At 42.1% G+C, this 19629-nt stretch overlaps 2 protein-coding genes across 2 annotated transcripts in view; one reads left to right on the forward strand and one right to left on the reverse strand.

The window, feature by feature from the left end:
- The window catches only part of AIDA (axin interactor, dorsalization associated), a 50113-nt gene extending 42514 nt beyond the window's left edge, over window positions 1-7599 (forward strand). The window contains exons 7-10 of the mRNA XM_065401681.1: window positions 2622-2744; window positions 5393-5515; window positions 6068-6185; window positions 7503-7599. Coding sequence (XP_065257753.1) covers window positions 2622-2744; window positions 5393-5515; window positions 6068-6185; window positions 7503-7599 — 461 coding nt within the window. The remainder of the gene's footprint in view (window positions 1-2621; window positions 2745-5392; window positions 5516-6067; window positions 6186-7502) is intronic.
- A 4223-nt stretch (window positions 7600-11822) lies between these two features.
- Window positions 11823-19629, reverse strand: part of MIA3 (MIA SH3 domain ER export factor 3) — a 37689-nt gene continuing 29882 nt past the window's right edge. Inside the window, exons 19-28 of the mRNA XM_065400939.1 lie at window positions 17096-17197; window positions 16952-17012; window positions 16747-16782; window positions 16478-16545; window positions 16087-16184; window positions 15823-15954; window positions 14565-14627; window positions 14358-14434; window positions 13272-13425; window positions 11823-12733 (exon numbers count right to left, since the gene is read on the reverse strand). Coding sequence (XP_065257011.1) covers window positions 12402-12733; window positions 13272-13425; window positions 14358-14434; window positions 14565-14627; window positions 15823-15954; window positions 16087-16184; window positions 16478-16545; window positions 16747-16782; window positions 16952-17012; window positions 17096-17197 — 1123 coding nt within the window. The 3' untranslated portion in view covers window positions 11823-12401. The remainder of the gene's footprint in view (window positions 12734-13271; window positions 13426-14357; window positions 14435-14564; window positions 14628-15822; window positions 15955-16086; window positions 16185-16477; window positions 16546-16746; window positions 16783-16951; window positions 17013-17095; window positions 17198-19629) is intronic.

The raw sequence follows: 19629 nt of genomic DNA on the forward strand, positions 1-19629 counted from the left end.
TTTTCATTGATATTGTGGACTATCCAATTCAATCTTTAGTTTTTATTCATCTGTTCCCAACTCTACAGTTAGCAGTCTTTGTCCCATCAACATTAAATGCTGGGGGCCAAATCCTGTCTTTAGGTATCTGAGTGCAGCTATGACCCACTCTACTGTGAGATGTGGTCCCCTGTGGTGGCTGGTGCATAGAGGCCATGAGTCTATTACAGCTGTCAGCTAAGGCCATAGAGACTCATGCTTCTGTTACTGAAGGTTCTGGGTTCCAATCTTGTTAACGACCCCAATGAGGTGGTGGGAATAGTCATACAACCCCTATAGAAGTCCTGGTTGCTGGGGGTGCAGTTCTATGGGCAGAATATTTGGTCCTTTATTTTGAAGCCTGTCTCTCTGTCATAATATAGTGAAGAAAACTTAAATCTGTGGAGGGGATGACTGACTCCATTTGCCAAGGGAAATTATGTCTTTTCACTTCTGGAGTCATAAAACTTGCAATCAAAAAGAAGGCTTTACATCAGACTTGCTCATGAGTTTACTTTCTCTTACACCGTTTGTGAATCTAGCACCACTAACACCAGATTCTGTCTTAAAACCTCCCAGCTTTCTCTAAAATCAGCCTGGAGGAAATATCCTATAGTTGATTTCAAGGGTATTTGACTTATTGGACAACAGGGGATGAATCACTCGATAATTGCCCTGTTCTGTTCCTTCCCCCTGAAGCACCTGGCATTGGTCATTGTCAGAAGACAGGATACTGGGCTAGATGGACCATTGGTCTGACCCATATTGCCATTCGTATGTTTCTTACATGCTACTGATATCTCAAACTACCAGCTGTGCTACAGTGTACCTCAATGTTCCAGGGATTCTCCTACATTAACATCAGTCTGTGTCTGAGCGTAAGAACATCTTTGATTTTCTTGATTTTCTTTAATTTAGCTACAACGAGTCAGGAAAAAGATCTTGGCGTCATCGTGGATAGTTCTCTAAAGATGTCCACGCAGTGTGCAGAGGCGGTCAAAAAAGCAAACAGGATGTTAGGAATCATTAAAAAGGGGATAGAGAATAAGACTGAGAATATATTATTGCCCTTATATAAATCCATGGTACGCCCACATCTCGAATACTGTGTACAGATGTGGTCTCCTCACCTCAAAAAAGATATTCTAGCACTAGAAAAGGTTCAGAAAAGAGCAACTAAAATGATTAAGGGTTTAGAGAGGGTCCCATATGAGGAAAGATTAAAGAGGCTAGGACTCTTCAGTTTGGAAAAGAGAAGACTAAGGGGGGACATGATAGAGGTATATAAAATCATGAGTGATGTTGAGAAAGTGGATAAGGAAAAGTTATTTACTTATTCCCATAATACAAGAACTAGGGGTCACCAAATGAAATTAATAGGCAGCAGGTTTAAAACAAATAAAAGGAAGTTCTTCTTCACGCAGCGCACAGTCAACTTGTGGAACTCCTTACCTGAGGAGGTTGTGAAGGCTAGGACTATAACAATGTTTAAAAGGGGACTGGATAAATTCATGGTGGCTAAGTCCATAAATGGCTATTAGCCAGGATGGGTAAGAATGGTGTCCCTAGCCTCTGTTCGTCAGAGGATGGAGATGGATGGCAGGAGAGAGATCACTTGATCATTGCCTGTTAGGTTCACTCCCTCTGGGGCACCTGGCATTGGCCACTGTCGGTAGACAGATACTGGGCTAGATGGACCTTTGGTCTGACCCAGTACGGCCTTTCTTATGTTCTTATGTTTAGTTGGAAATGACTTGGCGTCCCTCACGTTCTCTCAGTTCTGGCAAATACTTTTTTATTTTTTTATACTGCTGCCTTTTGATGTCTAATGCCAATAGATGCTAAACACTCTAGACCAGTGTTTCTCAACCTTTTTGATACCAGGAACCGGCTTGCTGCCTTCCTAAACTGTCAGGGAGATCTCAGGGACCAGCACTCGTCCACAGACTGGTCGTTGAGAAACACTGCTCTAGAAGAACCCTGCTGATCTGGTATTTCTCTTACCTCCCCAGGAGTGGGGTTCATACCAATGGAACATTCCCTTCTCTATTGCTCCCATCTCTTTTACTAGTTGTAAATGATCAGCATGAAGCTGGTGGATGGATGCCTGGACTCCCTGCAACCACAAGTTCTAATCCTAGCAGGGTGATCTCTGCCCTTAAGAGCTATAGAAATGGAATTCTATTGCAATTTACAATGCGTGCATATCCGAGACCTGAAAACCAAAGGTCCTGTCTGCTCTGCTTGACGTTAAAGATCCCACAGCACTTCCTGTAAATAGATGCTTACCCCTATGTCTCTCAATGTTGTTCAATATGTTATGCACTGACTTGCCACTCTTCACTCCAGAGCTGGTGACTGCATTTCTTTGCACCTATAAATGTGTAAGCCACTTTGAGATTCGTTGGTGTTAGATGACTCTATGTGTCGTGAGGCTGCAAATCCTGGGCCTTAGGACTAATCCCTATCCCTTCTCATTATCCACTATAGTTTGTGGTGAACAAAGGCTTCCATGAGCAATGACGATGGGGGAAGGACTGAAGTAGGGCCCTAGCTGTAAGAGTCCCAAAGGGTTAATGTTTTGGTTTGCTCTCTGTTGCCAGGTACTTTATTACCCAGGTTGCCGTCGGAACCCGGGATGACGTTACTCACTATCAAAATAGAGAAAATTGGTCTGAAAGATGCTGGGCAGTGCATTGATCCTTATATCACAGTTAGTGTAAAGGGTAAGTATTGCTCTTTCTGCTGTGTTCTGACTTCTACTCTCTGTGAAGGGACGTGTGTGTTTTAGGGAAATAGAATCCCTCTTCCCCATATAGGGAAGCACTCTTGTTGGCACTCAGAGCCCCTCTCTCTCTCTCTGTACAATCATTTTGTGGCTTTACGAGGTGCTATCTTAGTCAAGGATGAGAAGATTCTGATTGTGCTTCTGAGTAGGGTCCTGCATCTCCTCCACTATCCCTCAGCCAAAACAAGTGGATATGAACCTTCCTCCACTCTCTTGATTCCTGTGACTATATTCAACGTTCAGACCCCTGCTTCTCTGGATATGTCTACTGTACAATTAGACACCCGTGGCTGGCCCTTGCCAGCTGACTCAGCCTTGCGGGGCTGTTTAATTGCAATGTCGATGTTCAAACTCGGGCTGGGATCCAGGCTGTAGGACCCTGCAAGGTTGGGGGGTCCCAGAGCTTGGGTTCCAGCCTGAGCTTGAATGACTACACCACAATTAAACAGCCCCTTAGCCTGAGCCCGAGTCAGCTAGCATGGCCAGCCGCGGGTTTTTAAGTGCGGTGTTAGATGTACCCTGTGTCTCTGAGCTTGTCTACATGAACATTTAGTTTGTGGCAAGCTGGGGTGTGAATCTCCCCTCACGAGCCTGCTGCACTCGCTGTGCGTGTCTGTGTGGACCCTGCTGACTTGTGTTAACAGTTTGTTAAGAGTGTTTTGATCTAGTCTTGCCTCAGAGAGAGTACTAGACCAAAGTGCATTAACAAACTGCTAGTGCATGTCAGCGGGGCGCACATGGACACTAGGTCCACGTCAGTCTAGTGCGGCGCAGATTCACACCCCAGCTTGCAGCAAAGTCATTGTTTGTATAGAGAAGCCCTCAGTCTGAAGCCTCTTCCCTCTGATGGAAAACTGGAGCCTGAATCCTGCTCTCTCGGGACCTACACATTCACCTTGCATTTCTCTCAGTGAGACACTGAAGATGCAAAAGGTTTATTTTTAATAATGTTGCTGTGGTTCTTCAGCATTGTTTTTAGACTCTTTAATTACACATCATTCCTCGCATCCCTCCCAAGTATTCCTTGTCAGTCATTTGGCTTTTTTTGTTCTGTTCTTTTGCCCCCCAGCTGGCTTAGAGATCTAAATTTGTGGGACCAGGGGTTACAATTCTCGTTGGAGTCCAACATCCGATCTGGGTCAAGTCAAGCATGAAGGAATGCATTTCATTTTTGGCTATTAGTAAAGTACCAATTTTTAACACCATTCTAATATTGGGTACTGAAATTTCAGAGTTCAAAAGCAAATATCCTATAAACTGCTACGCTGTTCTGTTGTTTGAAATGTGTTAAATTTTCCCTTTGCTAGTTATATATTGTAAAAACACAAATGCTAGTAGCTGCAGGCAGGAGGCAGGGTAGTGTGCGCAAGTGCTATGCAAGCTTTCCCCATACATCCCTGCCCTTCAGTCCTGACCTACAGTACATGTGGTATTCTTCTGAGAAGCAGAAGTTACCAAGCAATGCTGTTATTAAATTGTATGATAGTCTGACTCAGCTTTCCACTTACCTATTAAACTCTTAACTCCCCAGTGGGAGACTGCACAACCTATTTGAAATGAGAAGGGGTGTACTTTAATTCCCCTCCCAAGTTTTTAAAGTGAGTCTACTCAGAAAAGTGACTGTTTAATTTTTTTTTAAAAGGCATTGTGAGACCGTGTTCATTGTCTCAGTGACTCCATACCAAACCTGTGTGGGATTTTTTTCTTCTTTTAAACTTACTATCCTTAAAATCTGTCTGGAATCTGAACGTTGGTGGCTAACTCTTCAACCATAATAGTTCTGCCACTATTTGTTAATGTATTTCAGCAGCCCCCAGATGCCTTCATCGGGGTCCACGTGCTAGGCCCTGCCAGACACATGCCCACACCATAAAAAAGACAGCCTCTGCCCCAAAGAGCTCATGATCTTACCATATGCTGAGGCACAACAGATGGATGAAACAAACTGGTGAGGGGAGGAGGGCGGAAGTGGGAGAGGACAAAGTAACAGTCAAACCACCATAAGTAGAATAAGCAGCAATCTTGCTTGTTCTGGCTTATGCTGGAGCAAAACAGTTGTTAATCTGTGCTCGCATAACTGAATCCAGTTCCCTCCCCCATACCTGTGCTGGCTCTAGAGTGAAAAGTAGTGAGCACTGTTTCTAGCCAGGAAAGCAAGCATATCTGCATCTGGACATTCAGAGGTAATGGGTTACGACTGTATTTTTCCATAGCCTTTTCTCAGAATAGACCTTTAAGCTCTATGTGAAAACTTCCCTCAAAAGGGAATTTGATACTTCACTGGCAAGCATAAAAATCACCCTTTTTGAAAATAAAATTGACTAGTTCTGGCCTGTCGCTAATAGGAAGGTGACAGAGCAGTGACTCTGACATTTCAGGGGGTTCTCTTTGGAGCAGAAGAAAGAGGATGCAGTGCTGGTTTTGGAATTTGAACCCAATGAACTGATGATAGGATGTAATAAATATGGATTATGGATAAGATTTGTTAATACTAGGATGGAAAGTGCATGTATGCTAATGATAAAATGACAAGTTTCTTTAAAAGATGTTTGACCTTAAAAGGGGCTAATTTTTTATATCCTCCAGATGTGAATGGGGTAGACCTGACCCCTGTGCAGGATACTCCAGTGGCTTCAAGGAAAGAGGACACCTATGTTCATTTTAATGTGGACATTGAGATTCAGAAACATGTTGAAAAACTAACAAAAGGTGGGTAATTTTAGCCTTCTGAAATGGGGTCCATGAATCTTCAGGGCAGTAGTCTTGACACTGCTCCTACTCTGAGGCAGCTTGGGCCTGGCTGCTCCTCAGAGTAGGAGCAGTGTCAAAACTACTGCCATGAAGATTCTTGGGGCTCAAGACCCCAGGGTTGTCTGCGTGGCAAGCCTGGGTGTGAATCTACAGTGCAGTAGCAACTTTGAGGACACTGCGACAGCTCACTGCAAGTCCTAGAGTAGTGGCTTGGCATATTTTGCTTTCAAGTAGTACACTCTCTGTTACACTTGTTTGGACCAGTCACACTGTCCTGCTGTGGTTCTGTCATTCATGAGTAATAGAGTGGGGCTACAAGCTCAGGGGGGAGTAATTCTAACATTTCAAGAAACATGATTTTTCTTATTGATTCAGGAGATTTAGAGAAATAATAGAAGCCATTGTCTCTGATATATGTAGAACAGGTTATGATGACAGTCATATTTCCATGTCAAGGAATCTGTTTTAGGCAACATTTGACTGGTTTTTCTCTAACTTCCCCCCCTTTAGGTGCAGCTATTTTCTTTGAATTCAAACACTATAAGCCCAAGAAGAGATTTACCAGCACCAAGTGCTTTGCTTTCATGGAGATGGATGAAATTAAACCTGGGACAATTGTTATAGAACTGTAAGTGGCCTAGCATATAATCTTATATATAGATGATATATAAATATACACGGTAGATTCCAGTGACATGATACAAAGGAACTAATCTAGAGCTTGGTATTGTCTGCTGATGCTTTGTGTTAGATATAGGAAACTGTTTACTGTCAAACTTACCACTTTGTCGTCTCCTGGTTTTCTTGCTACTTTATTCCTATGATCCTGAAAATACAATTACAAACCACAGCATTTGGTTTGGAAGGAACTTTGAACAGACCAGCATAAAGGTGTCAGGTTATATAGGAGTTCTGCATTTTGATCCTTAACTAAAGTAATCAGATCTGCTACTAAAAAAAAACAAACATCTTCCTGACTACCAAGCAGGCTTTCTTTTAGAATGAAACCCCTGTGGCTTGCCACACACTCAAGGGACACGATCAGGTCAAAAATAGCTTTCAAAAACAAATTACGTACTACAGTAAGTTGGAATATTAAAACTGAAAATGTTAAACCCCTTCAGAGTTATAGGCTCACTACTTGTACGGTCTTCTGATTGGAAAAAGACAAACCAGCCAGTTTACTTTCATTCTTTAATCGGTATGGATTTCTGACTCTCTTGGTGCCACTATTGTAGTGCTGTAATATGAGTTGCAAACATTGAGGGGCATGACAATTTGTCTCATCTCCTTAACTTTATTTTCTTTCTTATTGCTATTTATCAGCTGGAAGAGAAGGGCTGGGAGTTGTGAGCTGTCAGTTGCAAAATGGCCATTTTAGGGCTGCAGCTATTTGACTCTCCCAAATTTAAAGGGCCAGTCCCAGAAAGGCATGCAGGTAGTCCCAACTACTTTGTCATATGGGGACGTGTTTTAATCCAAAGTAACTTTAGTGGGAAACATCTAATGAAAAAGGCTCCTGATAATAGTAACAATTTTGTAAGATCTGGTGGGGTTTTTTTTTTTTTTTTTTTTAACAAATCTAAATATTGTCAGAATTACACCTGCAGTAATAGGTTGCAAGTGTGTGTGAGGCAAAGCAAGATAACCTGAATGTCTTGCAACTGAATTCTCTTCTACTCAGGCTGGTATGCGTTTGAAAGTTTAACTTGCCATGCCTTGAAAATAATATTCCAAAGAAAAGAAAATAACAGTTTTTCCTGTGTAACCTACTTTTCATTATTGTTCCCTTGTACGAATCCTAAATTCATACCTGAAGCACTTTCATAGATAGTGTCAATGGGGTCTGGGTACTGTCGGAACACAAGCATTTGAGCCTGGGTTTATTCAGATGCATTTAGTCATCCTTAGCATTCGCCTTCAATTTTATTTCTTGTGGTTACAGATACAAAAAACCCACTGACTTTAAAAGGAAGAAACTGCAATTGTTGACCAAGAAACCACTTTATCTTCACCTCCATCAAACATTGCACAAGGAATGACCCTTTTGTGAGACTTCTGTGAACTAAACCACTTGTCACAAATCATGGTAGCTGCGTGTGTAGCACCCCCATCCTTCAACAGGCAGGAAAATGGCTGTACTCATGCCAGTAGGTCAGATGAGACCATCACACACTGCACAGCAATATCACAGGGTCAGAGGTTAAGCCTACCATTCAGGTGCAAGTTTCTTCCAGTACCTTTTGGATACCAGTTTTATCACAAGCGGGCTGAAGTATTTTGTGACAATTTCTCTTCATAATTGAGCTGTTTCTAAAATTTCAATTTTGTAACTTACCTCTTGTTTTTACCCTTGCTTCAAAAACCCTGCTAGAGGGTGGGAAGTGCCCCATTCACCAAGCCTGATGCAGCAAAATGTCGTGGCAGGTTTGCTAGCTTGTTTACTCTTGCTATGCTTGCTATTGCAGTCCCTCACATTTTAGAATCCTTCACTCTGTCTTGTTGGGAGGGTGGGGGAAGGTGATAGAAAAGGGATTTTACAGAAAGAAAGTGTCTGTGAGTGGTTTAAGAAGCAGTAGGAGGATGGTGGTTAGAGAGAGAGAGATTCAATCCAAAGTTGAAATGCTGCTCTAGAACATCTTGTCAGCCTGCTCTTTTGTCTTATCTGGCTAAGTGGCAGAGGAAAGGAGGGAGGAGTGTTGAGGGTAAAAGGGAAGGTGCTGATGAGACAACCAAATTGTCAATTGTTTATCTCAATCCCATTCGGATAGTTCCCAGACTTGCAGCATCTAGTGTATCGTGTGATTTCAGGTAGAACTCGTCTATTATTACAAGTGTTGGAATCCCTTAAAAATCATGAATACTTAAGGGAACAACCTTCTTACATTCTTTTTTCTATACTTTGTATTTCCTACCCACTTTCCCAGACAGTGGTGTACAAAGGGGCATGTGTGGGACAGCTTTGGGGGCCCATCCTACTGCCTTTGCTGTCAGTGGGAGTTTTACCATTGATTTCACAGGTGGTAGGATCGGGCCCTTACTACTCAATGTTTTTGGTGGGGGCTTTATGCTAACAGCTTGGAAATGCTCTGGCTATCTCAGGCTGTCGACTGAAGACAGACGCCTGCCCATGAAAAACTGTTTTCATAAAATCTGATTGTGGATCTTTGCATACCTCTATTTGTATGCAAGTCTGGAAACTTAATCTAAAATAACCTGGTTTTTATGTAGGTAGATAGGATTATCATTTATTTTCTATATTATTGAGATGCATAGTGGGTAATAAGCTGCAGGGCATTGGCTTATTATAACATGAATATTTGCATCCACCTTTTAACTTAATAAAGGGACCGAAGTAGAACCCATTCGAACTTTTCATATATTCAATGAGTGGAATATTTAATACAGTTCTTCAAGGTCTGATGTGCTTCATGTGTATCTTAAATAGTGCCTACATACACACTGCTATGCTAACAAGGACCAGCTCCAGGAGAATGCAGTGTCAAGTGTTAGCTTTTCTAATAGCTTGGATGTAAATGTACCATTAACGCCTTTCTTTCTGCACCATGTAATAGTAACGCACTCCAGAACACTGTTTAAAAAAGTGAGGGAAAAGGATTTTTTCACTTTTCACAGCAGTCTGTTTATGGAGTGTATCAGGGGTGTTCCTTTCTGCCTCTCGTACAGTGATTTGAAGGGAACTGTAATGGGGATAAAATGAGGCCTTTTGGAAGTTGGAAGCTGAATTTATTCTCCCCTTCTTTCCTCTCCTCGGGCTTAATTGTGGATGAGTTCACCTCTGTGAGCAATTATTTGGCTAATGGCTGAAGAACTGTATTTTCCTGTTAACAGTTCTAAAAGGGATCCAATTACATTATAACCTTTTACAACAATGTCATGCCTGAAACAAACACTAAATATCTTGATTAGTTTTGTTAAAATAAATGTAAATAGAATCGGCCATCGTGTTCCTCCATTGTGTCTGCTGGTGTTGTACAAAGGAAGGAAACATTCATTAAATAAACTGACAATATCTTATAGGTACAAAACCACAATTTTTCACCACTGCAAAAGGTGTAGTGTATGACCTTGATCATCCAAAGCACTTGCTTAAAGTTAAAGTCAGTGGGTCTCTCTGTATGCACCAGTGCTTTGCTGAATAAGGTTCTAGGCCTCACGTAGCCTTTTTAAAGTTCATTCTAAGAGGCTTCCATGTTTTCTGATGTGTACATTTGTCCTACTAAATAAATAAATATTTTGTGGCTATGTACTTGTCTACATATGAAGTACTCAAATACATCTCCATATAAACTGTCCTGTTAGGTGATCAGGAGTCAGTAATGGGGAAAGTTAAAACCTACTCGTACCCTCTGTATGTTATACTGACTCCTAGGGATAATCCTTTCAAAGTTAAGAACTATTTAAGATGTTAATTTAGGGGAGTTAAATGAAATGGAATACACTTGCTTTGGGGGGGGAATATAATAGGTTAAACTTTAACTTGAGGGATCTGATTTTCAAAGATGGGTGTCCTTAAAATGCATATGTAATAGATGTATACAATTAACCAGTTACATGTCTACTGGTGAATGTTTATGAGCCAATGTGTACACTAGTGCCTACAAATTAAACATGTTTTCATGTGAAACAGATCCAGGTGTTTTAAACTATCACCCTCAACGTCCTTCCTTAGCTCTTGAAGTCCCTATTAACTGCAATTGTATGGAATGTCAAGTGCAGTACAGTTTGAAACCTTGTTTGTTTCAATATACAAGTAGAGCTTTGTATTTAACTAATTGTAGATGAATGTTTGTAGAATGTTTTTTAAAGTCCATTCTCTCTACATTTTTTCATCCTTCATGATGTAGCGATCCCTGAAAGACTTTCCCAAGAGTGAAACATAGGGTGCTGCTTGTATAGCTATGCACAGTGGCGATCTACAATTCTGCTATATCAGTCAGAGCTTGAGTTTAGCTAAAAGGTCATTTCTTATAGTATTTGAATAACCTACCTACAGTTACAAATCAAATAAATGGCTGCTTGTATGTGGAAGTAAAGATGTTGTTTCTGAAATTGGCCCTGCACTAGATTTTTTTTTGCTATCCCTCTCCCCAAAAGAGAAACTATTCAAAGCTTTATATGGCAGAGGGTTCAACTTTGCTCCCCAGAACAGTAGAACCTCAGAATTATGAACAAGGAATGGAGGTTGTTCGTAACTTTAAACAAAAGTTCACAACTGAATATTGACTTAAGCTTGGAAACTTTACTATACAGAAGAAAAATGCTGCTTTATTTTTTAGTAGTTTAAGACAATACAGTATTTTTGTCTCTAGTGCTGCCTGATTGTTTATTTCTGGTTCCAAATGAGGTGTGGGGTTGACTGGTCTGTTTAACTCTGAGGTTCTACTATTCATACCTCTATTTTAAGAGTATGAGGATTTCACTTGAGCTATTTCCTATCTTCCCTTGTAGCTGTTTAACCACCTCACCCAAAGCCCAGTAGAGGCTACTGATGCTTGCAGACTAGCACCCCTTCAGCCTACAGGAAACTTACTTTTTCCCTCCCAAACCATTTGCCAGGGGGAAATCCTGTAAGCTTAAAATATACCTTCCCTGAAGTTTCATTTTGTAGAGTATAGTTCCATGTGTTTAAACAATTTGCTAAACTCCATGATTACATAAGATAGATGTAGGTGCTTTGTAAAGGGCACTTTACTTACTATTCATAATCTGAATTCAGCCCACTAATTGAAGTTCTAGCCTTTATTATATTTTTGAAACTCCCAGGTAGACCGGTGATGCAACACTGAAGAGCTCAAACTATACAAACTTTGAGATACAGAGTTGTGCTTTTGGGAGATTTTTTTTTTTTTAAACTGCATTGGACCCAAACTTCTCTGTACTGCAGTTAAGCAAATGGGTCACAGGCTAGCCTGGCTTTCACTGCAATATATATGTCAGTTTAAGGCTGCCTACATGGGCAGAAGTGATGTAAGATCCAATTACAGTTCCATAAAACCCAAGTGACTTACATCTCTTAATCAGGGGTTTGCTAGAGCCTCATCTTAAAAAGGTTGTACTACTGCTTGTCTGAGTAGCTCAAGTCTTACACAAGGAGTGTAGAGCATTTAAGGTTACTGTTAACTTCTCACAAGTGGCTTATATTAACTCCAATCACAATGATTAAGTGTCTTTTTAAAGAACCAACTGGCTCAAGTTGCTTCCATGATAGATTCACTTGCATGCTCAAACAAGATCTAGCAAATTGATTTTGCTCTTTATTAGTAGAATTTTCCTTCAAGTACAGGGTAGCTTGTGTTTGATCTTTTTGACCAGACATCTTAAAAAGGTAAATAATTTTACAGTCTTTCTGTAGACCCTTGGTCTACAATAACTGCAGGTTAATGTAAGGGAGAAGACAAGTTGGGTAACATTTTACTTACAAAAATATTTCCACAGGAAATGTTTTGATTACATTTTTCATGAAATTTTAAGTCATTCAACAACTGGTTACATAGGCTACATTAATTAAAACCAACCACACAGGTACTTTTGTATTGCACATTTAAAGAGCTGCAGGTAGCCCACAGCTGTAAGAAGCAGGCTTCAAGTCCATCATAGCATATGATTTTTGCATCCCCAGTGGGTGAGTGTTCTTTAAGGTGATCTCAAATGCACATGGCTAGGGAAATTTGAAGGAAAAGTAATTCTGCAAAAACTAATATACTGAAACCAAACCTAAGAATAAAATTGAAAGATGGTTGTCTTTTGAAGCCATTTAAAGTCCTAACTGCATGAAATGTGCTAGAGTCCATTCCACAGAGCTGCCATCCAACAGCTGAAGTTATGGTTTTTGTTCAGGAGGATGTGTGTAGTCCCTGGGGCCTGCTGGTGATGGTGGACAAGGAGGGGCTGGTGGGTAGTCTCTAGATCCTGGTGGAGGCAAGTCTCTACTTGGAGGAGCTGGATAGTCCCTTAAACCTTGTGGGGGTAGCCGTGGACCAGGAGGATAATCTCGTGGGCCAAGAGGGCCTCCAGGTCGAAAAGGAGGGGGGAAACGTACATATCCTCTTGGATCAGGAGGCGGTAATGGGCCAGGAGGCACATCTCTCATTCCTAATGGTGGGCCAGGTAAATAGTCTCTTGCAGCTGGAGGTGGTGGCGGAGGACCACGAACTGAAAGGAAAGCGGGGAAAGACTGAGTGATGATGGAAGTGCCACCTACATTGAAGTAGTGACTACACCCATTTAAGGAAAATGATACAGAAGTTTCCCAATGTCAGCCTGTTCACAGCCTGGCCCAAAGCATTTCAGCTAAAGAAAGATATGCACCAGTCAGAAAGAGGTGCCCATAGAAACTGCAACCACACACTGAAACGTTCAAGGCCACAAATGCCTGCCAGGGAGATTTTTGGGAGCTAGAGTTTTTTTTCCACACTATTACTACTGTACAATAAACAAAGGAGCCATATTCAATGATGCTCAGCAAAGTGATACCCTGTGAGTTCCTGTATGTCTACATAATTCAAGTGTAGACATTGAGGGCTGGGCTCTTGGACCCTCCCCCGTTACATTTAATTGCAGTGTAGACATGCCCACAAGGTGTTTAAAGGAGAGACTCTTACTGCTTCAATGGGATATGGAGGAGCTACTGGAAGGTAAAGAGGCATAGCTGAAAAAAGTTAAGTTAAACTCAAGCATAAGGTAATCATACCTAAGGGTAGAGGAAGGGGCCGAGACCCATAGTGCCCACGCAGTGGAGGTGGCAGTGCTCCAAATCGAATTGGAGGTGGCGGCGGTCCGGTCACTGGAGAGGTCATTATGGGTGTCCCAGGAAAAGATGGAGGACCTTTAGGACCTAGGTTCACCTGTTCAAGACATTGGTTTGAAACTTTAGTGAAGAATATGATTTGTGACAATAGGCAAATATACTGATGCTAAAACACCAGAACTAACCCGAGTGCCAAGAGGTAAGAAAACACAAGTAAGGGCAAAACAGCCAAAGAGCAGCAAGTTGTCAAACCTTTGCAGAGCATGGAGTGTGCTGCCTTTTGAAGAATCCGGTTTAGGCCACTCAAATGCATACAAATTAAACATACCTTTGGGATGACCGCTCCTCTGGTACAGCACAGTCATGAGTAACCCCAGCTCCCAGATGCTTACCCCTTTAAAATGCCAGTAGGCCCATACAACATTGCTGGATGTTAAATGCTAAAAAACAACTCCTTTCTTCCTGTAGTACGGGGTTGAGAGATAATCTAAATCCTTCTGTACTACACATATTTAGAGGCAACAAATATCACATTTCATTGGATTACTCTTACAAGTTCTCCTCAAAGACAAATGTTTGCATGCAGTCTTTGACAAAAGCAATAGGGTTTTCATCATATTGCAATAAAAATCAGACATAGTTACGCTAACTGAGCCATCAACAGGAGTAAAGAAACCTTTAAAAACAGAGCACCCATGGTTAGTTTTGCAGAGCATTTAGCTATTCAGCAATTTGAAACACCATGCCCTTGATTCCTCGCCATCAAAGCAAGGAGTGCACCAGCACCATATCCAGCTGCCAAATACTCACTGCTGCTGCTTCAGAAGATGAAGGCGGAACAGTAGATACACACGGGGCTTCAGAGTCTTTGGGAGGGTTTTGCTTTTGTTTTTGGCAGTAAATGACGGACAAGGGATACAGACAAGATAGAACATGATACACAATTAAGAAGAGAAGCAGCAGGTACAGTGGGTCACAAGAAATGCTGCCTAAAGTGTTCTTGTGGCAGAAGAAAAGTTTTCCGCTTACCACTCCGTCCATGGATGTGGAAGGTGAGGAGGTTCTTGGCCCACTATTGACCAGGGCTGCTACAGCAGGGCCGAGATCTGTAAGAAAAGCAGAAGTTTCATATGACTTTACTCAGCTTTGGAAGAGGAACCTGGGCCTTCAATTACACGTTTCCAGTCAATAAACAGCTTACTGAAGGGGTTGGAGGCTACAGCTCACGTAACTCACCTGGGACAGATGATCTTCCAGACAGCTCAGGTGGCCTCCTTGGAGCTGAAGGGCCATCCACTACTGTACATTAAAAGAAATATAAAACACAGAGCTCAGACACAGACTTGTTAATTCAGCTAGCTACTTCTATAACAAATCCATATCTTCTGTACACTAGCCCCTACACATCACTAATTGCATACAGGTTCAGTGGCACCACTAGGGGTAGAGAGAGAAAACTAAACTTTGGGAGCAGTTTCCTTTTGAACCCTTTGATAGAGACAGAATTTCCCAGCACTATCCCCCTATGAGCCAGCAGTGGAAGTGCAGGAAATCCTTCCTTAGGCAAGGGGTTGACACTTCAGCACCTCCAGAAATAAAACAGCATAGATTTCGAAGCATTTTCATAAGGTGTAGCATTTTGGATTACTTGAGTAAGAAATGGATTTATTTTTTTTAAACAAATGAACCCTTACAGTGAAGGTAAGCTCATTACTTAATCTAATGTGGACCGATGCAGTCTCTCCAACCACTCTTTTGCATGTGAAAAACTCAGAGGTGTAAATGCATCTATGTACAAGTATAACTGATGGAATCTCTAGCTGAAACCAAGCTGATTAAAAACAAAAACAAAAAAGTCAAATGCTCTACCAGGCCCCCCCTTGATCTCAGTAGTACTGAGACTTTCAGACTACAGTTTCTTTTCAACAATTTGAACTTGCATTTGGACTAACCCATACGTTAAACAATAAGCTTCAAAGCTAAAATGAAAATTAACATGCACCCGTAAACTTGTGCTGAATGAGTTTCTGACCCTTTCTGGTTTGCCAGGGACATCCCAGAATGCACTGTTCTGCAACAACACAGATACGATTAACCCTATCCAGAGAATTTCACAAGACGAAAAAAATAATTTCAAGAACGTGAGTCACACAATGCCTTTTTGTGCTGACTGCCCCTCTCAACGTGGTTAAAGTGAGGGCATTCAGTGTATATGCCAGCTTTACTCAAGTTCTCTCTTGCAGTTCACTGGTAATACTGTCTAGGAACAATAAGCACTAGTAAAAGGCAATATTTAGCATTTGAGTATTTCTCCAAGAGCTCCACCAACGATAATACATTCTCAACACCTCTCTCAAATAAGGATAGACAGGCACAGAAGTCAATTGACTTGTTCAAGGGCACAAGTGGGAACTGAGATTAGACCTCTGAATTCTTGTGTTCATTGCTTCCTCCCATAAATGTCTATGGCTGCAGGAGAAGTTTCACTCCTTACCAAATTCACTTCTTGAACCTTCCCTTCGTGTGGCAGAGAGGGGCTGACCAGGAGCTTCCATCATCAATGGCGGGGAAGGACCTCCTCCACTCACAGGCGATGGCCCAAAAGAGCCATCACGGCTCAGTGGACCTGTGTAAAGGGTGCAACAGTACTTCATTAATCCAGCAGTTATTTCACTCTAAATATTTAGAGCAAATACACCCAGGACTTCACAATCTTTAGAAGAAGGGTGCAGGCGAAGGAGGGAAGAGCAGTATTTACCTCTCCGTGCTGGGACTTGACGGTCAGGTCTGCCTGCAGTCGGTTTTACAATTAATGGTCTTTGAAGCATTGCAATTTTTTGGTTCACTTCTATTAATCTAAAAAATAAGCACGAATTAAAAAATAATTATTTTGAGTATGCTTTGTCTGTTATTCAGGCCACCTGCATTGTAAAAGCTTACTAATGTCTTTCAGCATGAAGATATATTTAATAGTCAAGTGAATTTTAAAAAGGTGCATCACTGACTCAAATTAATGGTATGGCTGACCTGCTTGTTTAATCTAGAAAGTGTAAGCTACTTGGGACAGGACTGCGGCTTCCTTTCGTTTGTGCCCAAATAGTGCAGAGCACACTTGACTGAGCTCCACGAATAGCTTGTCACATGCTTACTTTTGCCTCAGGTTGGCAGCTTCTCTCTTTTCTTCAGCCAAAGCTCTCTCTGCAGAGCGGGCAATGAGCTGTTCAGGGAAAGAGAAAAACAGGTACTGTGGAAACTGAATGCACTTGGGACCAAAAAATAAGCCACCAAAGTTTCAATCTGTTTTGCCAACTGCATGAACTGCTCCATTCAGGAAGCTAAATGCAAATTAAATAAATCTAACATTGCAGACTATTTAGAAACTGTAGTACAAGGGTCAGAAAAAGGAACACGCTCTTACCCAATTGTCATGGGCCTTCTTCTCATGACCAGCAATCTTAGATTTAAGAAAAAGGAAAAAAAGTGGTTTTAGCTTGGTTTATCCAATATTTACTCTATCCCACACTCATCACCATATATCAGAATATATAATAATAATTAATAATAAAAAGATGTAATACAATATAGAAAAGCCAACTTAACCAATGAGCAGGAATATCTTTTACCTGGTTTTTATAAGACCTCTCTGTTTTTTTCAGTTCTTCCTCCATTTCCAGAATTCTTTGCCTATAAAACATGAAAGATTAAAAAGAAAAATTCCCCCAATATCCAAAGTTAGAACACTCTGAACCTCCAGTAACTGAAATTACTTGTAAACTTTCACTTCCTCAACAGCCAACACTGCTTTTTCATCTGCAGCAGACAATTTCTGCTCCTTCTCTTGACGCTCGTACTCCTCCTGGGTCAGCTTTCTGGACGGAAGAGAGAGAAAGTTACTTCACTATGCTACACATCTAAGATCTTACAGTTGAAAACTAGAAACCCAGCTGGCTGTATCTCATGCCTTCTACCTACAAGAAGAAAGGAGACACTAGAGAAGTGGTGGGCAACCTGCGGCCCACCAGGGTAATCTGCTGGTGGGCTGCGAGACAGTTTGTTTACATTTGCACCGCTGCCTGCAGCTCCCATTGGCCGGGAACAGCAAACCAAGGCCACTGGGAGCTGCGGGCGGCTGTGCAAATGTAAACAAACTGCCTGGCGGCCCGCCAGCGGATTAACCTGACATTTGCCCACCACTGCACTAGAGAAATGTGTACAAAAGAGGAGAAAAATGTTCAGGACCCAGAATATTCACAGCCTTCTGAGCCAGACAAGCAAACCAAATCTATATCCTGAGAACCCAAAATCTCAGGTGCAGAGCTGACCAGGAGTGAGAGCGCCTCAGAGGTCTGTTACTAGTAGGTAGCTCAGCTCTACAACTCCCAATTTCTCTGTTTGTGGGAGAGTTTTCCCTATCTAGAGCTGTGCAGATGACAGATGTTAATTCAACTCTATAGAAAGACACTGATAAGGAGATGGACAGATTCTACACTTGACATCCAAATGGCTCAAGAAGTGCAAGAGTGTGTGTAAGTACAAGCAAACGGGGATTTGGGGGGTCTGGGAACAGAGCAGAGAGAAAACATCCTCTCTCTGCAACAGTTATTGAAGGGAACTGAAGCCTCTGGTAAACAGTCTCCCTGCCAATTACTATTATTATGTGACCAATTACCAGCGCCCCTTGTTCACCTTGTGTTTAGTTCCCACTCGCCTTCTTTCTGACTCCTTTGCAATCAGTCTGAAGTATCCAAGTTACAGGCAACTCTAAAAGTAACTCTCTCAAAAAAGCAGCATTAGCATTTAAACTGACAGTAACTCTAAACCTAATTACTACTAGCAGCTGCTTTCGGGTGGGTGATTTACTTATTAGTAAGGCTAAGATGTTATCACAGAGGTCATGGAAATCACAGAATCAGTGACTTCCCAAGACCTCGGTGACATTTTCACTTCAGCCCCGGGGCAGCGGGACTGGAGCTGTCAGCCAGCAGGGCCCCCCCACACACACACATCTCCCAGCTGCTGCAGGCAGTGGGCCCCTCCCACATTCCCCAGGGGGGATGCCGCCCCCAGCGGCAGCAGGAGGCCCCCACGGCTCCCAGCCAGCGTGGGCAACTTCCTGCAGCTCCTAGCCATCACAGGCAGATCCCACAGCTCCAAGCTGCTGGTGGTGGGGGGGAACCCTATGCTCTGAGCCACCATAGGTGGGGGGAACCTTGGAGCCCCCAGCAGCAGTGGGGGCTGGACCCTCCTCCCTTCCCGTTTTGTCATAGTTATTTTTATGAAGGGACAGGTCACAGGCTTCCGTGAATTTCTGGTTATTGCGGTCGTGACTTTTACTAAAAATAACCACGATAAAATCTTTGCCTTACTTATTAGCTATATTTGGAAAGACTTCCCAGAGGATGAGCATTGTCCACTGGAAGTGTTTCATTCAAATCAGTTTTGCAAAGAGAGTATTAAATGGATGAGAGGATTATCCTGAGTTAACAGTAAATTCATTTTAAAAAATCAGTTTTGGAAAGGATCTGAATCCTCATGCTTCAGGGCACGAGCCAACCTTGAACTACTGGGGGCTAGAAGGAAACTTTCCCTGAGGGCAAGCTGTCCCATAACTGCCTCCTGCAGGGTTTCCTACACCCTCCTCTGAAAGAACTGATGTTGGCCATTGTCAGTTACAGGACTCTGGACCAGGGTCCATCTACTCCAATCAGGTAAGGCAATTTCTTTGGTACTATGTCCTGTTTGTGACGGCCTTATAGTACCTTAAGCTTCCATCCCTTACTGATTTTCTTCCACATAAACAGAGTTTTAAACATTTGTCTCTTCCAGAACCGGGTTATTCTTAGTCACATTTGCCCTTTAGCTGAAAGTGTGGCTCAGAGTCCAGCTCATGTCCCCCTACCAAAGAAGCAGGTTTGTACTTTTAACAACATTTCTGCAACTTTAAAACAAATCCAAACATTAACAAATGGGGAATGAACAGTTAAGGGATCTAACTAACTTCCCAGTGCTGCTTAAGGGCATATCTACACTGTAGCACTTCAGCGAAGACGCTACTACACTGACAGGAGAGCTTCTCCTTTTGGAGTAGTTAATCCATCTCTGCAAGAAGTGGAAGCTATGTCAATGAGAGAAGCCCTCCGATTGACAAAGAACTGTCTACACCGGGGGGCTAGGTTGGAGTAACTGCGTTGCTCAGGAGTGTGGATTTTTCACATCCCTCGGTGACGTAATAACACCGATGTACGTTTATAGTGTAGACCTGGTCTAATCCTTCACCACTCACTCTACCAGACATTGCCTA

The sequence above is a fragment of the Emys orbicularis genome, chromosome 3 (assembly GCF_028017835.1).
Source record: "Emys orbicularis isolate rEmyOrb1 chromosome 3, rEmyOrb1.hap1, whole genome shotgun sequence".
NCBI lineage: Eukaryota > Metazoa > Chordata > Testudines > Emydidae > Emys > Emys orbicularis.